The 14,988-nt window shown below is 58.6% G+C and overlaps 3 protein-coding genes across 7 annotated transcripts; 1 reads left to right on the top strand and 2 right to left on the bottom strand.

Moving 5' to 3' along the window:
- Window positions 1–1,537: 1,537 nt before the first annotated feature.
- On the bottom strand, window positions 1,538–3,503 carry APOA2 (apolipoprotein A2). 2 transcript variants are annotated; one of them, XM_043568628.1, is made up of 4 exons: window positions 3,378–3,503; window positions 3,131–3,206; window positions 2,763–2,895; window positions 1,538–1,770 (listed from the first exon to the last, which is right to left on the bottom strand). In XM_043568628.1, the coding sequence occupies exons 2-4, from the start codon at window positions 3,180–3,182 to the stop codon at window positions 1,653–1,655; spliced, it is 303 nt and encodes a 100-aa protein (XP_043424563.1). In that variant the 5' UTR covers window positions 3,183–3,206; window positions 3,378–3,503; the 3' UTR covers window positions 1,538–1,652. The 2 variants fall into 2 exon arrangements, with proteins under 2 accessions (XP_043424563.1, XP_043424564.1); XM_043568629.1 differs by having other exon boundaries at window positions 3,373–3,417.
- A 2,552-nt stretch (window positions 3,504–6,055) lies between these two features.
- TOMM40L (translocase of outer mitochondrial membrane 40 like) lies at window positions 6,056–10,533 on the top strand. 3 transcript variants are annotated; one of them, XR_006295419.1, is made up of 10 exons: window positions 6,056–6,170; window positions 6,461–6,528; window positions 6,815–6,907; window positions 7,190–7,291; window positions 7,435–7,540; window positions 7,726–7,848; window positions 7,965–8,041; window positions 8,253–8,355; window positions 8,719–9,762; window positions 9,941–10,533. XR_006295419.1 is itself a non-coding variant. In XM_043568626.1 (10 exons), exons 1-10 carry the CDS (start codon window positions 6,056–6,058, stop codon window positions 10,020–10,022), a joined length of 975 nt encoding a protein of 324 aa, XP_043424561.1. In that variant the 3' UTR covers window positions 10,023–10,533. The 3 variants fall into 3 exon arrangements, 2 of the variants coding, with proteins under 2 accessions (XP_043424561.1, XP_043424562.1); XM_043568626.1 differs by having other exon boundaries at window positions 8,719–8,824; XM_043568627.1 differs by having other exon boundaries at window positions 8,719–8,905.
- On the bottom strand, window positions 9,478–14,633 carry NR1I3 (nuclear receptor subfamily 1 group I member 3). 2 transcript variants are annotated; one of them, XM_043568625.1, is made up of 9 exons: window positions 14,440–14,632; window positions 13,906–14,045; window positions 13,352–13,482; window positions 12,086–12,255; window positions 11,734–11,873; window positions 11,097–11,242; window positions 10,884–11,000; window positions 10,607–10,712; window positions 9,478–9,715 (listed from the first exon to the last, which is right to left on the bottom strand). In XM_043568625.1, exons 2-9 carry the CDS (start codon window positions 14,010–14,012, stop codon window positions 9,586–9,588), a joined length of 1,047 nt encoding a protein of 348 aa, XP_043424560.1. In that variant the 5' UTR covers window positions 14,013–14,045; window positions 14,440–14,632; the 3' UTR covers window positions 9,478–9,585. The 2 variants fall into 2 exon arrangements, 1 of the variants encoding a protein (XP_043424560.1); XR_006295418.1 differs by having other exon boundaries at window positions 9,603–9,715; window positions 10,607–10,708; window positions 14,440–14,633.
- Between the last annotated feature and the right edge of the window lie 355 nt (window positions 14,634–14,988).

The raw sequence follows: 14,988 nt of genomic DNA, 5'->3' as shown, positions 1-14,988 counted from the left end.
GGGACCACCCGCAATGCACACATACACGGGCAGTGGCATGGCTGAAAAGCCAAAACCAAACATGCAGGATAATGGTGTGACAGAGCCTGGGAAGGTTTCACGGGAACAGTGGGTTTTCGGCGCGTCTGGGGCAAGAGGGACCTCAGAGGGCCGGGCCGGGGGTGCGGGTGGGTGAAGCAAAGGGGAGCAAATTGGGTCTAGATGGGGGGAGGGCAGCTCCTCCGAGCACGTAGGCGGGTGGCCGGGGCCTCACCCTTGTCAGTCCCCGTCCTGCTTGTGGCTGTGCCAGGAGGGCAGGATTTCCTGTGGTGTCTGAATCCCACCAGATGCTGCCACTCCTACCTGTGACCCGGAAGCCCTGTCAGAGTAGGACTACCCCTGGCACCCCCCGTGTTGGGGAAGACTGTGCACCACGAAGCGACTCACCCTGTTGAGAGTGTTTCCCAGCCTGCTTGTAGTATTTCATCTGGTCAGTAACCCGGTGGGGAGGGGGGGGGGGGGGGGAGGGGGTTCAGGCTCTTTGAAGGTAATTAACCTGGCCGAGGTCATCCTGCAAGTGACAGACTGAGACCTCTTTGTCCCCACACATCTTACCCCGTGAGAAAAAACCAGAAACTGGGAAAGACAGGGAGCAAAATAACCATGAGTGGTGAGGGCCTCGAAGGCCAGACTGAAAAGGCTGATCAAGCCACAAAAGAACGTGCAGCCAGCGCGGGCGTCTGGGGAAACCGTGATCTCAGAGGAGATGCGAGAAATGAGCCACGGCCGGAAGGTAACTGTTTTGCACGCAAAGTGGGAGCGAACTTTTATTGGAACGTGCCTACTTTTCGTTGCCCTGCATTCTGGTGTGTGAGGGTCCCCCGTCGGCCCGGCCCGATTTCCACCCCATTTGGATTTAATCCAGGAGACCTTAGCTGGCCATCCCGTCTGCTAGTTTCAGTTCTGGCTACCTGGCCAGTTCGGTGAACGGCACCCGGGTAATAGTGGGGGGAGGGGTTTGGAAGGGCTGTTCCCCAGACAGGGGGTCTAGGTGAGAGATTTTCAGCGGAAGGATTGGAGCACTTTGGGGGGGTGGGGGTGGGGGGGCAGGGGAGTGAATCCAGGCATTTTCTGCAGGAGTATTCCCCTGGCTGAGAAGGGAAGGGAGGGTGTTGGGTTCATTTTTGGGAAGCTGTCTCCTCTTCATAGAATGGTCAAGAGGAAGTTCTGGCGGGGGCAGGGTAGGGGGCAAGTGCCCTCTTTTCCTGTGACCGCCAGGAGTCTAGGGACTCAGTTTGTGACTCTTGCCTGCCTTTCACCGTCCCTCGTGCGATGCAGAGGCTCTTCTGTCTGCTGCAAAGCAGTTCCCAGGCTTGGGGGCAGAAGAATCCCAGACAGAGCGCCCCCACCACCCCCCCCCCCGCCCGCCCCGCCCTTTGTCTCCCTCTTTTGTCTCTTCAGCCCTCCTCTCCTCTCACCCCCCCCTCTCCCAGTGGGAGCCCATCTCTCTGTTCTCCCCTCACCGATTCCCGGTCTCCCAAAGCACCAGGCTCGCACCTGACCCCTTCAATATTTATTGTAGAAAAGAAGGGGCGGGTTGGGAGAGGGCTCTAGGCCTGGCCAGTGGGAGTTCCAGGGCCCGGCTGGGGGTGGAGGACAGTGGTCTGGACACCTCACTGGGTGGCAGGCTGTGTTTTCAGGTCCATGAAGTTGTTCAAGAAGTTAATCAGGTCAGTTCCAGCCTTCTTGACCAGGGGAGTCAACTGCTCCTGGGTCTTCTCGAAGTAAGCCCTGTGTATTCAGAGGATTAGAGGTCAGTGTGAGAGACCAGGGGCCTTGTGGGTGGTGGGAGATGAGACCCAGCTCCCCAGACTTTAGTGCCTGGTCCATCCTGTCATGACCACCACACTCGGAGGAGGAGAGACAAGCCCTCCCCTGGGCAGAGGAACAGACCCTGGAAATTGACATTCAAAGCCTGTCCAAGAGGTCCACGGGACCTATGCGGTGGTGAAGGAGTCTTTCCGTCCCACTTAAACCCCCTCCTCCCTGGGGCGCCTGGGTGGCTCAGTTGGTTAAGCATCTGACTTTGGCTCGGGTCATGATTTCACAGGTCGTGAGTTTGAGCCCCACGTTCGACTCTGTGCTGACAGGTCAGAGCCTGGAGCCTGCTTCGGATTCCGTGTCTCCCTCTCTGCTCCTCCCCTGCTCGCACTCTGTCTCTCTCTCAAAAATAAATAAACAGTAAACAAAACAAAAAATTAATCCTCCCTAACCCCCACCCTTGAGCTCAGTCTTCTGTGCAACCTTTGATCTTCCCTTCTTTCTCTCTATAGCTCCCTGGTTCCTGATCACCACCACCCCCTCCCCCCTTTTTTCTTTGCCTTTCTTTCTTTCTTTCTTTCTTTCTTTCTTTCTTTCTTTCTTTTTTTTTAAAGATTTTATTTTATTTTATTTTATTTTTTATTTTTGGGACAGAGAGAGACAGAGCATGAACGGGGGAGGGGCAGAGAGAGAGGGAGACACAGAATCGGAAACAGGCTCCAGGCTCTGAGCCATCAGCCCAGAGCCTGACGCGGGGCTCGAACTCACGGACCGCGAGATCGTGACCTGGCTGAAGTCGGACGCTTAACCGACTGCGCCACCCAGGCGCCCCTAAAGATTTTATTTTTAAGTAATCTCTACACCCAGTGTGGGGCCTGAACTCACAATCCAGGGATCAAGACTTCTTGCATGCTCTCCTGAGTCGGCCAGGTGTCCCCTGAACCTTTTTCACTGAAACTTACTTTGCCTGGGCCTGAAGCTCTGGGCCCTTGGCCTTCTCCACCAGGTCCTTGCCATAGTCAGTCACCGTCTGAAAGTACTGAGAGACCAGTCTCTGTAGACTCAGCTCCTCCGCCTGTCTCCTCACCAAAGCCCCTGCACGCACGGAAACACACACGCACGCGCACATACCTTCTTAGCTGGCTACCCATCAAGGAGCTCTCAGGCCCCTCCCCAAACAGGTACCCAGCTCCGGGAGCTTTAGAGGGGGAACGATCTATCTTCTGAGCTCTCTGGTGGCTAGAGCGGGGCATAGGAGCGCAGCCAGACGGGTAGCTACGACCCCCAGCACCTTCTCCTTCTTTGGGACCCCTCTCTGTACCACACCCACCTTCAAGGCTACAGATGGTGAGGAGTAGCACAGCCATTGCCAGCAGCTTCATGGTGGTGACGGTGGGGAAGGTGGCCTGGAAACAGGTGGGGGGAGGGGAGGGGCTGAAGCGGAACGAGCTTCATTCAGTTTCAGCCCCTCCCCGGAGACGGCTACTTAAGTACCCACTCCGACCTGGTTCCCTCCCTTCCCACAATTAAAACCTGGCCTTTGGATCCCGACCACACCGCTTGCTCCCTTACCCTACCGGGTCAGTGTGTGTGTCCTCGTTGTCTGTGCCTGCTGACTGGGGAGACAGGGGCTATATATACGGCTGCTTCCCCACGCCCCCTGTCAGGTGATAAGGACTGTGGAAGGACCCGATGGGGCAGGGGCCACGTTGGAGTAAACAAGTCAGAGAAATGGGGGAGGAGAGGACAAGCACGTGGGGGACTCATGGTGAGGGGGGGCGGGGCATGGGGAGGCAGGCCTTAGTGGAGTCCAAGGGGATACACTCCAGGCTTATTCAACATTCACTCTTTTGGGGTCTGGGGCTGGCAGTCCTCGGATTTGAATACTGCAGGGGGGGCCCTGGGTGGCTCAGTTGGTTGGGCGTCTGACTCCGGCTCGGGTCATGATCTGGCCGCTTGTGGTCCCGACGCCCACCCCCGCGTCGGGCTCTGTGCTGACAGCTCGGAGCCTGGAGCCTGCTTAGGATTCTGCGCGTCCCTCTCTCTCTGGCCCTCCCTCCCTCGTGCTCTGTCTCTCTCAAAAATCAACATTACAAAAATGTTTTTAAAAAATGAATGCTGCAGGAAGGGTTCCTAGTCTCCCCTGGGAAGCCCTGACATATGAAGCCCGCAGCAGCAGCCGTTGGTAACTTTGTCCCATTGTGGGTAGATTTTCTCTCCCCAGAATCATCCCCTTCACTGTGACTTGGCAGAGCAGAATTGGGAACAGAAGAAAGGAGAAAGGAGTAGAAATCAGGGGATGGGGTGAGGGGAACGAGGATTAGGAGAGTCCTGTGACGGGCCAAAGGGCAGGTATGATCGCATCTCTCCAGTGTTCAGTTAATGTGTGACAAGAAGGGAGAAAACACGAGAGCCCAGAATGACCCTCCCGAGTGCTGATAAATGAGGACACCCCACCCCCAATAAAACAAATTCAGAAAGTAGCCTCTGCCTTCTCCTTCCCAAACGGCGGGCCCTGGCAAGAAAGGAAGTGAACGAGAGTCCTCTACCAAGGATAAAGGTCGAAGTTCCCTGGTCATTCTCAAGTGGTGGTCAGCCAATGTGAGTCAGCAGGGGCCACCCATCCCTCTGACCAAGGCCCCAGCCCCCGTGCCAGCTCCGATTGTGAGGGAGGAGAGAAGGGGTCGGAGAGGTGAGGGCTAGTGGGGGAAGTGACCGGGGGCCCCAAATTCTTGCTTCATCTTCAATTATTTCTCTGTGGAATGCCTAGTACTTGAAAAGCCCTCCATGGACTGTCCCTGGCTGTGGAGTGGAGTTCATTTGGGGACCAACAGATTTTATCTGCCAACAACACCTGGGCCACAGGGGGGATGGGGGGGATTAACCCATAAGGGGCAGCTGTTTTAGGGAATAGTTTTTTTTTTTTAATTTTTAAAAATGTTTTATTTGTTTTTTGGGAGAGAGACAGAGACAGAGCGTGAGCGGGGGAGGGGCGGAGAGAGAGGGAGACACAGAATCGGAAGCAGGCTGCAGGCTCTGAGACATCAGCACAGAGCCCGACGCGGGGGCTCCAACTCACCGACCGTGGGATCATGACCTGAGCCCGAGTCGAACGCCTAACTCAGGAAATGGTTTCGTTAGTACGAAGGCTGCAGCCCCTGCTCCTTCCACCGCAACTCCCACCCATTTCCCTTCCGCCAAGAGAACTAGAAGGTGAACTTGAGGAGGTGTAGACCTCCAGGTGTGGGCCATGTTCCAGGGAGAGCAGTACTCGCGAGCAGTACTCATCTGGAGGTGCACTGCGTACTGTGCTGTACTGGGGAGGGTTGTCAGGAGTCCCTAGGGGTTCGAGGTGGGGGCACCCAGGAGCCATAGGAACCAGGGTCCCAATGAAGTCCTCACAATCATTCCGTCCTCCGCCCTTCACAAAACGGGTCTCCAGGCCGTAGGGTGAAAGTGGCCCAAGTTCCAAGATGCTCCCTCTAGTGTCTTGTACGCTCACAGCTTTTCTCCCCCCGACCTTGTAGACGCCGGGCGATCTAAGGCCATCCACTTGAGTAAGTCTAAGGAGCTACCAATCAAGTCCCGCCCGCCTCTGCAGTGCCTGGGTTGGAGCTCCCTGGACCTGCGTCTGCCACTCCTTCGCTTCCTCCTCTCCCATTGGCCGCGGGGAGAGGGAGGCAGCTTTTTTTTTTTTTTATCGATTGGGCGGGGCCCAATCAAGGGAGGGTCGGTCGGATCTTTGATGTCTTTTTTTGCCCGATTCCAAGATGGCGTGGATGACCACGCTGGGAATGCAGCGTGAAGCCGCAGTTCTGCCATCACTCAAGATGGCTGCCCCCATCAAGATGACCGGGGTGTGCCGGGGGAAAGGAGGCAGCAGGATAGTCTGAGACGGTAAGAGCTAGTGCTTCATTGCAAGCCTCGCCTTGGGGCCTAGGAATGGAGAGCAGAAAGACTGGGAAGCTGGGTGAGGTCTGTGTGGGAGCTAGGGTTAGAGAATGGGGGAGGGGAGGGGGTGACAGGTGGGGGTGAAGGATCAAAGATGGGACGGGAGTGTGGGGGTGTCTGGGGTTCAGTCTCCCCACCGGTGCCCTCTCCCCACTCTTCCTGTTCCAGGTGTAGCGTCGGACCATGTGGAAGTTTCTGGGACTGGGGAGTCGGATGATGGGGGGTGGGGCCCGTGGGGGGTAGAGGGAGCAATAGCGTCCTTTCTCAGGCTAACCCCGGCCCCTCCCCTGTCCTCTGGACTGAAATGGGGAACACACTGGGCCTGGCACCGATGGGGGCTTTGCCCCGCCGGAGCCCCCGGCGAGAGGAACCTCTGCCCAACCCTGGGAGCTTCGATGAGCTGCACCGGCTATGCAAAGGTGAGAACTTGGCATGTGGGTGTCTCAAGTTGAAGGGGCAGAGCAGGGGAGGGTCCTGAATGCTGGGTGTCCAGTGATGGGAGCAGGAAAGGGAGATCACAGCCGGGGCATCCAGCCCCTGGGAGGATCCCGTGCCTGAATGGAGTGGAGCATTTCGTGATAGGACTCGAAAGGAGGTCAGATCCTCCAAAGTGCTTTCTATGGGATTGGAAGGGGAGACTTACCTCTGGGGGTAGGGGTGCCTTGTCTGTGCTTATTCCTCCCCTTCCCCTCCCCTCCACCCCCTTCAGATGTGTTCCCAGCACAGATGGAGGGAGTGAAGCTCGTTGTCAACAAGGTTCTGAGCAGCCATTTCCAGGTGCTCCCACTTCTCTGGCCCTCCTCACTATCCCTCCCCGCCTATCCCTGGATCCTCCTCCTCCTTGCCTTTGTACTCAAGCCTTAAGCAGGCTCTATGGGACAAATGAGGGAGGATGTGGGGCTCTCCCTGCTTCCCTTGCCTGTGGGACTTGTTGCTTTTTGTCTGGTGTTGGCTATGTGGAATCTTTGGGATTCTTAAAAGGCCATCTGGCCGGGGAGCAGCTGGGGGGGAGGGGGTTGAAATCGGCAGGAACGCTTTCCTCCAGTGACTTCTCTTTCCTCAGGTGGCTCACACCGTGCATATGAGTGCTCTGGGCTTGCCAGGCTATCACCTCCACGCGGCCTACGCGGGGGACTGGCAACTTAGCCCCACAGAGGTGAGGACTCCTCACGCCGGGGTCATCGCCCTGAAAGCCCAGCCGGGACTCGGGCCTAGAGGAGGAGGAAATGTGTGTGTTACGGGGAAGAGCGTACAGGGCACCTGCTTCTCTGTGTTTCCTCTGAAGGGGAGAGAGTGGGGAAAGGTGGCGCGAGAAGAAGTCTATCTCTGTGGCTCCACCAGGGGGCGCTGGGTACTGTTAAAGAAATCCTAGCGAGTTGGATGGAGGCGGAGCGGTGCCCCCCACCAGCTGGGTCTTACTGGGGACCCTCTCCAACAGGTGTTCCCCACTGTGGTAGGGGATATGGACAGCAGCGGCAGCCTCAACGCCCAGGTCCTGCTCCTCCTGGCAGAGCGGCTCCGAGCCAAGGCTGTCTTCCAGGTGACCCATGGTCCCGACCTCTATCCGCTGAAGCCTGTCCTCCTCCACGGGTGTCCTGCTCTGGGGGCTCCAGCGAGAGGAGCGGAGGCCCCGGTGACCGCAAAGGAGGAGGAAGGCTTCACTCCTTTTTCTCCCCGCTGCAGACGCAGCAGGCCAAGTTCCTGACGTGGCAGTTCGATGGCGAGTATCGAGGAGATGATTACACAGCTACTCTGACCCTGGGGAATCCTGACCTGATTGGGGAGTCGGGTGAGGAATTGGCACAGGGTTCTTTTGATCTTGGCTGATCACTTGCTAACGTTGGCTAGGCCTCGTCGTGGTCGTCGTCGTCTGTGCAGATCGGTTACCGGAAAGTTCTTGGGTGGGCCGGGGCGGCGGAGCAGGCCCGGACGTTGTCCCTGTGACCGATGCCATGTGTCTCCACTACCCCGCAGTGATCATGGTCGCTCACTTCCTGCAGAGCCTCACCCATCGGCTGGTGCTGGGAGGAGAGTTAGTTTATCACCGGCGGCCAGGCGAAGAGGGGGCCATCTTGACCCTGGCTGGGAAGTACTCGGGTATGGGGTGAGGGGGGAGCAGCGACGGGGAGGGGAAATGCCGGCCTTGGCGAGGGCTCCTGGCCCGTGTCCTGCTACAGTAATGCCCCTCGTCTCCTCCCCTTTGGTTTCCACAGCCCTGCACTGGGTGGCCACGTTGAATGTGGGATCAGGTGGGGCCCATGCAAGTTATTACCACAGGGCCAACGAACAGGTGAGATTACCGACGCCATCTTCCGCCCCCGCAAGTCGGTCGTGAACTCTGACCCCTCCAGACGGCCACGGGCCCTGCTGGCCTACTGTTCTTCCTACCCACACGGCACAGACGTTGCCCCCCGCCTGCCTTCATCCCGCGGGTCCCCCGTCAGGGCTCCTCGAGGCCTCACTGAGACAGACCCTTCTCCCACCCTTGCCCTGCTTCTCAGGTTCAGGTCGGGGTGGAGTTTGAGGCAAACACGAGGCTACAAGACACAACCTTCTCCTTTGGTTACCACCTGACTCTGCCCCAGGCCAACATGGTGTTTAGAGGTGAGGGTCATTCGGACCCTCGGCATTCGCAGGTGCCGAGGGCTTGGGGGGCCCGAGGGAGGGAAGGTCCGCCTTACTTCTGACCCCTTTCTGCAAGCCTGTTAAGTAACCCGGTCCAGGGGCACTTGGGGGTGGGAGGGGCTCGGTCGGTCAGGCGTCCGACTTCAGCTCAGGTCATGATCTCGGGGTTCTAGAGTTCGAGCCCCGCGTCGGGCTCTGGGCTGTCAGCTCAGGGCCTAGAGCCCGCTTCGGATTCTGTGTCTCCCTCTCTCTCTCGCCCCACCCCCCCCACCAGATAAATAAACATTACGAAAAATTAAAAAAATAAATACCTAACCCGGTCTACATTCCGTTCCCCCACAGGCTTGGTGGACAGTAACTGGTGTGTGGGTGCCGTGCTGGAGAAGAAGATGCCCCCCTTGCCTGTCACCCTAGCCCTCGGAGCCTTCCTCAACCACTGGCGCAACAGGTTCCATTGTGGGTTCAGCATCACTGTGGGCTGAGGTTGTCCCAGAGCCGGCACCCGCTGAAGCTGGAGCCTCCGAGTCAGGTGCCCGAGGGCCAGAGACTAGGCCCCTCTCCAGAGCCCACCCTGCCGGGTGACCTCTAGGTCCCAGGAACAGAGTGGGGGACAGGGCCGTGCCCTCCTCAGAACTGGGGCTGCCGCAGGGGCGGCTGCCGAGGGGCTGGCGTGAGGCTCCGACCTCTGCCACCAGCCCCCCCCCCCCCCCCCCCCCCCCCGCCGGCGTCCTCTTCCCGTGCTCTTGTGGCTCTGGACCGAGGGAGAAGGATTAGGGGGTCTGGCTGGCTGACTTCTCTCCCCTCACTCCCCCCCGCCCCACATCTCCCTGTCGATTAAAGCTCCCAGCGTCTTCCTCTTCAGAGCAGAAAAGTCTGCATGGGATCAGCTCCCCGTCCTGTTTTCCATCCCGGAGTCTCCCGAGGGCTGAAGGGCTAAATCTTTGCCCTGGGAAAGTGGGCCCCCCCTCACTTCCCGGAAGGCGCTTCTTTACCTCTTCGCCCCGAGGCTCCCTCCTTCCTCATTTTCTGTGCTTCCGGAGAACAACTCTGTCCCCGTGGTCGTCCCCCACGGCCCCCAAGACTGCATGAAGAGGCAGTTACCGCTTTGGTCTTTCATTGCCACCACTGGGCTCCCTTTCTACCGGTCCCAACCTCTGGCCCCAGTATTTCCCCCTTCCCCAGTCCCGTGTGTCCACATGGGCTGGGGCCTCAGCTGCAGATCTCCTGGAGCAGTGGCATCATGGCGGCCAGCCCCCGGATGTGCCGAATTTGGTAGCCAAAGGCGTTGTTAATGCTCCGGAGCTCGGCCAACAGGCCCAGCAGCTTCGCATACAGAAACCTTTGGAGGAAGCGGTGGGGTCACCAGGGAAAGAGGAGGAAAATAAGGTAGCTGAGAGTCTTGCCCTGACGTCCTGAGCCCCTGAACTGTCCCTCGGCGAAGCTAGGTCTGACCCCTAGAGAAAATCACGCTCTAGTAGGACAAATTTATCCAGAATTCCAAAAGGTCCCCGAGGGGGTCCTCTGACACTTTCCTCTCTCACCATGCCGTATTTCTTGAACCCAGAGGTCTGAGGGCCAAGTGTGAAGAAAGCCCCAGATGTGGCCAGGACGTCACCTGTGTGGAGTCTGTGGATCGGGTCTTCTAGAGCAGGTTCTAGAAGGTGGGTGCGTCCTGTGGTGTAAAGCATCCCTCTCCTGGCCAAACCGGCTCATTGAGGAACAGCCGAGAACAAGGGGAGTGTCCCTCAGAGCCTGAGTAGATCACGGACTTTTGGGCCAGGGGACCGGCCTGGGCCATGAAACTGAACGACCCTGACTTCACGGGGGAATGAATGAAACATTAATGGGCCCAACGGAGAGAAGGGGAAGGGCCAAGGAAAGAGAGCGAACGAGAGACTTGGCCGGCTGCTTGAGCCTGGAGAGTGGACGGGTGAGACAGTGGATGTCATCAATCTCAGGAATGCTGTTATACAGAGCCTGCCAGCTCCTACTTTGCATCTCTACCGAATAAAAAAAAAAAAAAATCTGGAAAAAATCAGGTGAAACGCCCGTAGGAGCACTTTGGATGCCAGAACTACACGAGGCACGAGGGAAGGACTCGAGCCCCCGAGGGACCCGGTTTCCCAGAGGAAGGGACAGTGAAAGCATTCCCCCTGAGCTTAGCGTTTCCCTCACCTTTGTGCCCTGGCGTAGCCTCCAGCCCCCCCCCCCCCCCCGGCGCCCCCCGTACCGACTCCCAGGCCTTGGCTGCTGGCCTTCGATGTAGCTCTGCAGGGTCAGTGCCGTCACCTCTTGCAGATGATCAATCTGTTCCCTCCGGGTAACCCCAGGCCTGTCTGGAAGGAGGTGGGGGTGGCGGGGAAGGACGGGTGGGGTTGGGCACGGGCCTGCCATGCGGAACGGGCCCAGGCTGGGTTTGAAGACAGAGCCCCGGTCGTGGGTGGGTTCACGGGGCTGGGAGCGGGGGCAGAGGCGGAGGCGGCCCTCTGGGCTTTGGGGACGCTCACCGGGAGAGAAGAGGGCCATGGCGGCCATGAGCACATACTCGGGCTCCTGGAGCTGGAGTCGTCTCAGGGTCCCATGGAAGCGGAAGAGCAGCTCTAAAAACTGTTCCTGGAAGCCCACTGTGGGAGACGCCAGGCTTAGGATCCGTCGGGTCACCTGGCCGCACACCACACCTCGAAGGGCACGTGCCCTCTGCGGTTCTAGCGCCGTCTCACCGTGGGCTCCGTCCTCTATCGCGTAGTGGAGTGGCCCACAGAGGAAGTTTTGTGTTTGGAGGCAGAAGGTGGTGTTGAGGGCGATATGGCACATCTCTACAGCCGCTCCCTTGAGAAGGGAGATCTGGTCCTCCATGGGCAGGGACCTGTGGGGAGCAGGGGACGAGAGCACCTCAGGCTCCACCCTGAACTTCAGACAGGGAGAGGACCCCCCCCCCCCCGCCCCCGGTTCTGAGGGAGATACTTAAATTTTTTTTTCAACGTTTATTTTATTTTTGGGACAGAGAGAGACAGAGCATGAACGGGGGAGGGGCAGAGAGAGAGGGAGACATAGAATCGGAAACAGGCTCCAGGCTCCGAGCCATCAGCCCAGAGCCTGACGCGGGGCTCGAACTCGCGGACCGCGAGATCGTGACCTGGCTGAAGTCGGACGCTTAACCGACTGCGCCACCCAGGCACCCCCTGAGGGAGATACTTAAAAACAAAGCTGGGGATTCACGACCTGGTGCTCGGACAGGATGCAGGGTGGGTGAGGGGGGTCGATGACTTTTTTTTTTTTTTTTCCTTTGGTGTGCGTCTGGGGATTATGACTTCCTGGAGTGTTTTCTTCCTGAAGGGTAAAGGGGAGGTCACGTACCGGAAGAGGGGCAGATCCTTGGTGAACTTGATGATTTGCTGCACCATGAAGGTGTTGATCTCTGCGAAGTGCGTCAGCAGAGGCGGTACGGGGACCGAGACGGGCAAATGCTGGTGGCGGACGAACAGATGAGCGGGAGGCTGCAGAGATCAGAGCCTCAGTGAGAGGCTCTCTTTCGGCCGCTCCGGCCCTGGCTTGGAAGGGCGCTGGGCTGAGGCGTCTGTCTACACCGGGGGTTCTGGAGAAGTCTCGTCCTCCGAATCGGTGCCTGGAACACAGCCCCCTCCCTCGGGTCAGCCCCCCTCGGGCACCCTTGTGGTCACCTTCCGGCCCGAAGCCTGTCAAGGCTCACCCTGAACTGCACAAACTGGTCAAACATGGTGCCCACGTGGCGGGTGTGGGCCCCCAGGAGAGTCCGGACCAGCTCTTTCTGCTTGTCGCTCAGCTGGCTGGGTGCTCGCTGCGCGCGCCGCTGGGCCTGCTTTGCTCGCCGCAGCGCCAAGGCCTCTGCCGACAGGATCACTGTGTCCGGGGAACACAGATGACAGAGCCACTGAGACCAGCCCAGAGCACCTGTCTCTGCCAGCCCCACGTCCGGGACCCCTCTGGTACCCAGCAGGGTGAAGGATGTGGGGCGGGAGGGCTTGGCTGAAATCCTCGAGGCTTCGGGCCGCAGGGGATTCCTGGCCACTTTTCCATCCTGCCAGGCCCTGCGGCAGAAAAGAGGGCACCGCGGCGGAGAAAGGAAGGGTGGAGGGTAAGGGGGTCGTCGTGAAGGGAGATGTTTGGCTTCTGAGCCAACACTGACGAGGGAGGGCCCTGGATGCCTAAAACGTCACCGTATGTTTCCATATAGCGCTCTCATTTCGAGGGTTCTGAGGTTAAATCTCCCTGGATGCAGTAACCCTCTGGGTAGACAGGGCGGGTGTTATTATCCGTGTTTTTCAGAGACATGAGCGGGCTGGCACCCCAGTGACAGGTCCAAGGTCACAAACGCTTAAGTGACGGAGCTTGAATTTTTTTTTTTTTTAACTTCCACGGTTTCCTTTCCACTGCTCCGTATGGAAAAGTCGTGTGATGTCATGGAAAAAGCAAGGCCTTGGGAGTCAGACAGAAGAGATTAAATACAGATGGTGTAGCTTTGTAGCTGAGCGAACCCGGGGCACGTCGACTTCTGCGAGCCCCGGGGAGACTATCTGTGGGGAGCATAGCCTGGGGACCTGGCGCGGAGGAATGACAACAAGTGATTAACGGATATCCAGTACCTACTGAGTGACAGGCACTGTTTGTGAAACATACAAGAGAAAGGTCAAGCCACGTGAACATCTGGGGCAAGCAGATTCCTGGCGGAGGGGACGGCAAATGCCAGCACACGGGTCCCGAGGGGTGTGTTTGACTCAAGCACTGTGTGGCTTGAGCGCGGCCGTGATGGGCTGAGCCAGGCGGAAAGGGTAGGAGGGAGAGGATCGTGGGACGAGGAGCCGCTGGGGTTTGGGGCGGAACGGTAGCATCGTCGGACTTGTTTCTACTCTTCTTGTGTGACGTACGCGCTGTGGGACCAAGGGCAAGGCCGAGAGACCCGGCCCATGGATGCTCGTGTTGGGAGGGGCCAACTCACTGTCCTTCTTCATGCCAGCATCCAGGCACTTCTGCAACCTGCAGGCTGGGCAGTGACGTCTCTGGGTCTTGTTGACCTCACAGCGTCCGGCAAAGGGGCAGGTGAGACCAGTGCTTCTGGTGACGGTTCGTCTGTGGGAGACAGAGACGTTTGGGAGGGCGGGCGGGGATGGCAGCGAACGGGGGGCGACGTGAGGGTCTGAGATGACGCGGTCTAAAAGGATCGGCGGTGACGTAGGCTAATCTGAGCTGTGCCCAAGGGTCCCTGGGGGGCGGGGGGTTAGGGTACAACGCAAGCATCTCCGTAGGGCCCGGGATCAGCACTCTCGACTAAGGGGTTGTGTCCATAGCACAAACCCTCGGCCTTCCCTCTGTTATCGTCTCGCCTGTTGGCTCAGTGTTGAGGTTGGCAAGATAGAACATGCTGGCCACGGGGTAGTCGGGCTCTGGGATGCAGGGGGGTTGTTGCTGGACAAGCTCGCGCACGTGCCGGGGCTTAAAGGCCGCCCGGCGGGCGGTCTGGGAGGTTGTTTCTACGGGGAGGGGGGCTCTCACCTGAAGAAACCCTTGCAGCCCTCACAAGTCAGGGCATGGAAGTGGTAGCCTGTGGCTCGGTCCCCGCACACCGCACAGTTCCTCGGCTCGTCTTCCCCACTGGCCATGGCTTCAGACGCTGGAGTGGCCGTCACGGGCCCCTGAATGTGGGAAGGGTCAGCGGTCAGCTCCTGGTACCCTTGACCCCCTTCGCCCCCTCTTAGAGACCCCCTTCCCGAACCCGCCCTGGATCTGACCCTCTGCATTATCTGTACTTTATTGCTTTTATGTATTTATTTTACATTTACGTATTTTTGAGAGACAGAGAGAGACAGAGCACAAGTGGGGGAGGGGGCAGAGAGAGACGGAGACCCAGAATCCGAAGCGGGCTCCAGGCTCTGAGCTGTCGGCACAGAGCCCGACGCGGGGCGCGAACTCACAAACCAGGAGATCGTAACCTGAGCTGAAGTCGGCCGACTGAGCCCCCCGCCCCCCCGCCAGGCGCCCCTGTACTTTATTGCTTTTAGACTCTGCCCCCCCTCAAAGATGTCCTACCTGCTACTCTTGGGCCAGTCACCCGCAGGGCTCAGCATCTGGTGTGGGACACCTCTCCCCAAACTCCCACGCTGCCAGTGTTTGGAGTTAGGGAGTATGGCCCTCCACGCCTGGAAAACAAGGCACTTCTGTTGTGGGTGGCCTCCAGTGGGTCCCAGCGACAACCTAGATAGGGCGCAGACTCTGGACCCAGGGCAAAGGCCTGGGTGGGAGGTTTTCCCAGCATGCCCAGGGTGCAGATAGCTGGCACATGGGGCGGGACGCTGGTGGGGGTGGGGACCCTCACTACTCGCTGGAAGCTGCTTCTCATCAGACCCGAGGAGATCTTCCTTACTAGCTAGCTTCAGGCTAGATCTGTAAGCCGCCCCTGAACGTGGATCTTGGACAAACTGGGAAGGGAGAGGGAGAGACAGAGCACGCTTTTTCACGGGCAGTATGACGATGGGAAAAGAGTGGGCGTAACGGTGGCACAAGGCTCCCAAAACGAAAGTTCTTAAAAAGAGACCAGGGTTGGGGCGCCTGGGTGGCGCAGTCGGTTAAGCGTCCGAC

Source organism: Prionailurus bengalensis, chromosome E4 (assembly GCF_016509475.1).
Source record: "Prionailurus bengalensis isolate Pbe53 chromosome E4, Fcat_Pben_1.1_paternal_pri, whole genome shotgun sequence".
NCBI lineage: Eukaryota > Metazoa > Chordata > Mammalia > Carnivora > Felidae > Prionailurus > Prionailurus bengalensis.
This window is presented reverse-complemented; position numbering and strand designations above follow the sequence as displayed.

Coding starts and splice junctions, on each gene's coding strand:
- NR1I3 (XM_043568625.1), bottom strand. CDS start 14,012: ATGGCCAGTGGGGAAGACGAGCCGAGGAACTGTGCGGTGTGCGGGGAC. Junction 11,243..11,733: donor AAGGATCTGCCCCTCTTCCG/GTACGTGACCTC, acceptor TGCTCCCCACAG/GTCCCTGCCCATGGAGGACC. Junction 9,716..10,606: donor CAGCCAAGGCCTGGGAGTCG/GTACGGGGGGCG, acceptor CTTCCTCCAAAG/GTTTCTGTATGCGAAGCTGC.
- APOA2 (XM_043568628.1), bottom strand. CDS start 3,182: ATGAAGCTGCTGGCAATGGCTGTGCTACTCCTCACCATCTGTAGCCTT. Junction 2,896..3,130: donor CACCATCTGTAGCCTTGAAG/GTGGGTGTGGTA, acceptor CCGTGCGTGCAG/GGGCTTTGGTGAGGAGACAG. Junction 1,771..2,762: donor GAGCTTCAGGCCCAGGCAAA/GTAAGTTTCAGT, acceptor CTGAATACACAG/GGCTTACTTCGAGAAGACCC.
- TOMM40L (XM_043568626.1), top strand. CDS start 6,056: ATGGGGAACACACTGGGCCTGGCACCGATGGGGGCTTTGCCCCGCCGG. Junction 7,292..7,434: donor GAGCCAAGGCTGTCTTCCAG/GTGACCCATGGT, acceptor TCCCCGCTGCAG/ACGCAGCAGGCCAAGTTCCT. Junction 7,541..7,725: donor TGACCTGATTGGGGAGTCGG/GTGAGGAATTGG, acceptor ACTACCCCGCAG/TGATCATGGTCGCTCACTTC.